Raw genomic sequence first — 6,860 nt, 5'->3', positions numbered from 1 at the left:
GCCGTGTGCGAACGGGGGAACGGGGGCCCGCCCGACGAATCCTATTATTCGCCTTGTGCGGGCGCTATCTGGCACGCGCCGCATAGCCGGGGTTCATTTTGGGCCGGGCCCGTTAGCAAGGCGGTGTGGGTTTTTTTTTTGTTTTTTTGGTTTTTTGCCGGTTTTCCAATTTGTTGTTAGTTTTTTCAAACGTATAAAACCTGAAACTTTTCGAGCTTGAACATTTTTAAATTATAATATTTTTATTTATACATATTAATCTGAATTTTAAATTTTTTTAAATTTTTAAAATTTAGATTTAAACTTCTTAATTTTGGACGATTTTAAAATCAAAACAGAAAGAAGAAAAAAAAAGGAGAGAAACCTTACCTCTTATTGATCCTCATTGGTACGCCCATGATGCAGCTACTTTAGGCAGTACAACCCGCATGGAACGAAGAATAAGAGCTCCCAAATCTAAAAAAGTTCAAAGCTAGTTATAAATTCAGAGTGCGTTGAAGTCATTGATGTGATGAAGAATGGATGCCATGCACAAGACCTGCAGCTGCTATCTATAAAGATTGCTTGTTTCTTTGAAAATATTTTAATGATGTAATGTTGAACATTGTCCTAGGAGTCTAATTTTGCAACCTCATGTTCTAGCTAGGGAGACGCTAGATAATCCCCAAATATGGATGGATGATCCACATGAGTTTATCGCTGATATAATTGAAAATAATGTATCCGTGTTTCCCAATTGATATAATCCGCCGCGGTGGCTTCCCCTCAAAAAAGAAGTTCAGATTAAAAAATCATCATCTTTTTAAAAAGTATAAAAAGTTGAAAATTGAAAAAATGTTGAAATCTGGAAAATGCTGAAACTTGCAAAAAGTTCAAAACTAAAAAGGTTCAAGTTTTTAAAATTTGAAAAAAAAACTGACCAACAAAAAGGGAAAATGACGGAAAACAAGAAAACTGAACGAAGCCAAAAATTGAAAAAAAGTTGAAAAAAGTTACACCGCCTCATTAACGGGTTCGCCTTAATCTACCCCGGTTGTGCGCCGTAAAAGGTAGCGCGCGCACTAGGCAATGAATATGATTCACCCTTCGGCCGGGTCGCACTAGAATCCGCTAATTTGGGCGGAGTTTGAGCTTGGGCCGTACTTCTGTTGGTCTAGCCCAAGTTCATAGTATCATCATTCGCAATGATTTCAGAGAAAATTCTACTACTGTTGTGAATCGACACGATGCAGTAACGCAGTAAAACCCGTGTGCCCGTCTCCACTTCTTCAGAAAGTTTTTTTTTAGATCAACAGGCTACCGCCCCATTCCATTTCCATTGAAAATGAAATGAAAGTAACGACAGGGGTTTGGGTTTTACAGACACTCCATGGACATAACACAACAAAATGGATACCCATTTCACATCTAGGCACAAAGGACATTTTTCACAGCTTTTCCTTTTCAACCATGGAAGTTTTTAGCATGCACCTGCCAGCGCCCGCGGCATCAGTGCATATGGGGTCCTTGGGCTAGCAACTAGCGGTGTCTTATGTTTCGTCAGTTGCTTGTAAGAGCTGGGGTTGCTACCATCTTCACTCCCAGTCGTTTCGCGCATCCTTCTAGGAACTCCAAATTCCTTGCTAAACACAACATTGCCATATCTTCAGCAGCTTCACCACACGCATCCAAAACACCTACATCCCAAACCAAGTGCACCGCCCAAACAGAATGTCATTTTGATGTTTCCAAGTTGACCACATAAGTGCAACAACAATCGTTTTAGTAACAACATTCATTTTATTGCTAACCCAAACCTGGCAACACTTTCAAAGTTGACCCCAAAATTCTTCTCAAGTAAGGTTTAAACTTCTATTCACATGATTTTCATAATATCACAAGAAAAGAACATGTGGTTAACAGTTTCACTTTCAGAGCATAAAAGGCATGTTTTATCAGGAATTTACTGCCTTTTTCAAGGTTGTCATAGGTAAGCAATTTGCTATGTGATAACAACCAAAGAAACATTTGTACCCTAGGGGAACATTAAGCTTCCACACCGCAGGGATAAACATCGGAGTCACCCCACAATAATTAAGAACTGCGTACAACGAATGTGAACTATAAACACCGGAGCTATGAAGCTTCCACACTAAGCTATCTTCCTCATATGAAAGTATGATAGAAGAAACACTTTGTTCCAGTTGATACCACGGTTCGATCATATTTTGGTTGAAAACTCTCCTAAAGGTTAGTTTCAACTTATTTCCATCCCACACTTTTTCAATTGTTACATCTTGTTGATTACACCCATAGTAGAGGTCCCAAACCATGATTGCCAAACTCATATTACCATGCCACTGATCTTCCCAAAACCAAATCTTGTTTCCTTTACCAACCGACCACTGAGATCCTAGTTCCGTAGCTCTAGAGGCCCAAAGAACCGCCTTCCAAAAAGGAGAAACATTTATTTCTTTACATCCAAACACATTGGTATCATATTTGAAGTCAATTATTTGCTTCCATAACTTGTTATCATCTAAACTATACCTCCTGATCCACGAGGCCAAAAGACAGAGATTAAGCTCCCTAATATTAGGGATGCCCATACTGCATATTATTTTTTCATAGTGACCAACTCCCAGTTAGCAAGGTGATAGTTACAATGCCCCTCCTAATTATCCCAGAAGAAGTCTCCCATTTGAGAGTTGATTGTTTTTATTGCCCAAGAAGGTAAAGTAAATAGACACTTGCAAGATAGGATTGTATCAAGGTTATTCTAGCAGCGCAGGACAAAGCCTAACCCTCCAACCAGCAGCCCTTTTGGGAATAAGATCAATCACATGCTACAAATCTTATTTTCTAAGTTTACTGAAATGGAGGGGAACACCTAGGTATTTCAGCAAAACTTGCTGACTTTACAACTAATAAAAACTTGGGAAAGGATTTTAGTTTGTTCTTCTGGAACATTAATAGGCACCATATCACATTTGTCAAAGTTAATCCTCATACCAGACATTTGTTCCATAATCGAAAAACCCCATTTTAGGTTTAAAGTTGTTTCTAAATTATTTTTCAAGAATAATAGGGTATCGTTTGCATATTGCACGCCGATGACCCCTCACGTTCCGAACCTAGTGAGAAACCCAGAAATAAGACCTCCATTAGCAGCTTTAGTAATCATTTTCGAAAACACATCTGCAATCATGTTAAAAGAAGTGCAGCAAAGGGGTCTCCCTGCCTCATACATTTTCATGTTTAAAAGAAATTACTAGTTTGATCATTGATTCGAATCCCCACAGATCCTTTGTGAAGCAGGAAGTGGATTTTATCCAACCATTTTTGGCTAAAGCCTCGATGTTTAAGCATTTCTTGAATAAATTTTATATTAACTTCGTCATAGGCTTTCTCGTAGTCCAAATTCAAAATCAGGACATCTTTATTTTGATGCAAGTCATGAATAATTTCATGCCTTGTAACGACAGTCTCCAGAATATATATGCCCCTAATAATGGCAGATTGGTTTGTGGAAATTACCCTGTCAGCAAGCTTACTCATCCTACTCGTACAAGCTTTCGATTTGTGAGTGCAATAGGCCAAAACTTTTAAAGTTTTTAGCATTCACTTCTTTTGGAATGAGTGTGATCAAGCTAAAGTTCAGTCTAAACATGTCTTCAAAATCTCTAAAGAGATTGATCAAATCTACCTTTATTACTTCCCAAATTTTTTGATAGAATAAGAAAGTTATAATTAAGTCATCCTGTCCGGAGTGCCCTCACTATAAGAGTAAAAATTGCAGATTTTATCTCTTCTTCAGTGAAAGGAGCATCCAGCATATCATTTTCCTCACTAGAAACCTTATCAGAAGAAATTAAAATGGCAGAATATGATTGTCTTGACATTATGTTAGAGCCTCAACCGAAGAATTCTCTAGAATGAAACAAATTGCAACAAAACTTAATTCAATTTGTGCCGTGGAAGAGATAAAAGCTAGACAAAGATCAAGAGAAAAAGAAATATTAGAGGAGATAGAAACACGGCGTATTTCAATGATGTGGCAAACCAAAGAAGAAGGAAGAAGAAAATTTCAATGTCGGAGGAGCCTTTAGGCGATGAAGATACTCAGAAGTGAGCAATGGCAAACATCTGAATGAAAGGCGTGAGCAATAGTCATGGCATCGCATCATGTTCAACGCATCTACATATTATAAACATATTTATATATCGATTGTCTCATCGCTTCTGTTGTTTCTTACAAACTCATCACCACCTGTAACAGCGACAAAAATTCACCTGGTTGCCCCGATCAACACTGAAATGTGGGCCTTCCCTGGTTTACATGTTCTTACTGAGATACTCCTGCCGCCGCTCAAAAACAAAGAAGAAAAGATGCTACTATTGTCGTCACCACAGTTACGGCAACATTACTAGCTATGTCGGGGAACAAGGAAAATATAACGGCAGAACGAAGTCCTGCTCCTGCTCCCGCCGGTACGGTTCTGGATGCTGAATTGCAGGTCGAGCTTCGTTTCCATTTCACCAGATGCAGCTGCCGGAGCGGCGCGGCCGGGTGCCGCCCTTCTTGGCTTTTGCGTTCTCCCTTGACTGCTCCATCATCTTCTCCAGCAGCTGAAAAAATCACGAGATCACAAGGCGTTCATCAGCACACATACATTGACTGTTTTAATACTTCAGCGTGCTCCAAGCAAAGCAATTGGCAAATGACAGAATATACCATCTGTTTCTTGGCCAACAGAATCTTCGTCTGCAACAAAACATCAAAGAAGTTTAGCAACAGCAAGAAGAAAAAATAACTGAATCTTCTCTTGTTCTCACTGGTCAGTACCTCCTCAGCTTTCAGACGAGCGTTCTCCTCCTTGAGGTGGTTCAGTTCAGCTTCAAGCTCCACGGTGTACGCCTGCAACATTTGTAATACAAAGCGTGTTACCAACTCGATCGACACCGCGTGAGACGTGAATTGCAGTATTGCACACAGCAAAACGAACAATTTGGCAGCAACATAATGGATACCTGCTTCCTGGCACGGGATCGTGCAGCCGACTCGCGGTTCTTGATCATGCGGCGGTGGCGACGCTCCACGGTCTTCTCGCCGGGCCTGTCCTCTGGTGCGCAGCGTTTCCGGGGGCCGTTCTCCACCATCATCGCCCCGCTGCCCATGCAGTTCATCATGTCAGCCTGCGTCATGGCGCTCCTCCCGTCCGACGACCCGGGGCTCACGATGCCCACCCCGCCCTGAGACGGAGGCGGTGGTGGCACCACGGCCATCCCGGCGTACCCGTTCGGGACGAAGCCCATGCCGTCACCCATCCCCGGGTACATGGCGTTAACCGGCGCCACCTGGTACATCATCGGACCAGGCTGCTGCCCCTGCTGCATGGGATTCATCGGCCCGTGGACCATGCCGACCGGCATAGGGGGCGCCTGGGCGCCGCCGAGGGAGCCTCGGACCACGCCGGCCTTGACGAGGAACTGCTCCAGCGTCATCTCGCCCAGCGTCCCCTGCCGGTCATTGACAGCAACGCCAACGCCGTTTCCCACCGGCGGCTGGACAGGAGGCGGCGGCAAGGCTTGCTGGGGGTGAGCATGGGCGGCGTGCGCCGGTGCCTCCTTGTTGATCTCGGCCCACACCTCCTCCACCGTCTTCTGGCACAGCGGCTGCGGCAAGGCGAACGACCCCTGCCGGCATAGGCCGCTTCCTCCGGCATCTCCTGCGCCTGCCATCCCACCGGCACCCGCCACGGCGGCTACCTCCATCTCCGGCGCTGCGCAGGCGCCCGTCGCCGCCTGGAACTCCTCGGCATTCCATATGTTGTTCATGAACTCGTCCATGTTCATGGACCCGAAGTTGCGCCCTGGCTCGCACAGCGAGTTCTGCAGCTCGTCCAGCGTCAGCGCGAGGATCGACGATTGCCGCGCCAGCGGCGCCGTCTGATCCTCACAGTCGCCGCCTTCGGCGCCACCCGTGCTCTGGTCACGCTGGTGCGAGGTGACCTCTTCGTCGGAGACCTTCACGCCGTTCTTGCTCATCTCCGACGCCATCGTATCTCACCGTTGAGATCTCGATCAGTTTGCAATTCTTGTTTGTGGTGTGTGCTTCAGTTCTGAAGCACCACCCCCCTATATATAGCCTGTCGTGTGCAGGAAATTAAGAAGCAATTAATAAAACTGATAAAGAAGCAATTAATAACACAGATAAAGAAGCAATTAAAACTGGGTTAAGATTGGTTCTTAATTGCATCAGAGCAATTAAACTCAGGTGGGTGGTGTTTGTCGCATGTGGTTGATTAAAAAGGTACGCAATTGATGTGCTTAGCTTCGGTATTCATGACCGGTTACATGTAGATGGATGGAGGGTGGACGTTGCAAAATTTGGAAGTTTGCTTTGTGCCATATTTTCTTGCCAATTTCCTGGATCTTCTATACTCCTTTTTTGTGCTTGTATTGTTCGGAGTATATATGCGTAAATATGAAGCGAAATCAATACTCATCTTTGATATACTCCCTCCATTCAAAATTAATTGACTCGATTTGTCTACATTTACATGCGAATGTACACAAAATTAAGTCAATTAATTTGAAACAGAGGGAGTACTTGTTACCCACACCAGTAAAGCGACAACATAGATAATAAATACCAAACACACATTGATGAAATACCAAATATTGTCTATATTTCTTTCAATGTTCGCCATTATTCCTATAAGAGCATTCATTGGAAAAAACAATCCCAAATGTGTCTTGATAAATATTTATATAATTGATAGATGCATCATTAAATTATATAGTTCTATATCAACACTAAATTATCATATATGCTCCCACGCAAATTTGTAACCCATGAGTTCTCTAGATTTCCACGA

General features: G+C 43.2%; 1 protein-coding gene across 1 annotated transcript; it reads right to left on the bottom strand.

Annotated features, from left to right (window-relative positions):
• Window positions 1–4,192: 4,192 nt before the first annotated feature.
• Window positions 4,193–6,124, bottom strand: LOC127344360 (bZIP transcription factor ABI5 homolog). The gene is made up of 4 exons (XM_051370600.2): window positions 5,011–6,124; window positions 4,826–4,897; window positions 4,715–4,744; window positions 4,193–4,608 (listed from the first exon to the last, which is right to left on the bottom strand). Exons 1-4 carry the CDS (start codon window positions 6,037–6,039, stop codon window positions 4,516–4,518), a joined length of 1,224 nt encoding a protein of 407 aa, XP_051226560.1. The 5' UTR covers window positions 6,040–6,124; the 3' UTR covers window positions 4,193–4,515.
• Window positions 6,125–6,860: the final 736 nt, after the last annotated feature.

Source organism: Lolium perenne, chromosome 3, assembly GCF_019359855.2.
Source record: "Lolium perenne isolate Kyuss_39 chromosome 3, Kyuss_2.0, whole genome shotgun sequence".
Lineage (NCBI taxonomy): Eukaryota > Viridiplantae > Streptophyta > Magnoliopsida > Poales > Poaceae > Lolium > Lolium perenne.
This window is presented reverse-complemented; position numbering and strand designations above follow the sequence as displayed.

Excerpts from the sequence above, each read along its gene's own strand:
- LOC127344360 (XM_051370600.2), bottom strand. The coding sequence starts at position 6,039 with ATGGCGTCGGAGATGAGCAAGAACGGCGTGAAGGTCTCCGACGAAGAG. Across the intron at positions 4,745-4,825 it reads CTCGTCTGAAAGCTGAGGAG|ACGAAGATTCTGTTGGCCAA; the intron begins GTACTGACCAGT and ends GTTTTGTTGCAG. Across the intron at positions 4,609-4,714 it reads TGTTGGCCAAGAAACAGATG|CTGCTGGAGAAGATGATGGA; the intron begins GTATATTCTGTC and ends TGATTTTTTCAG.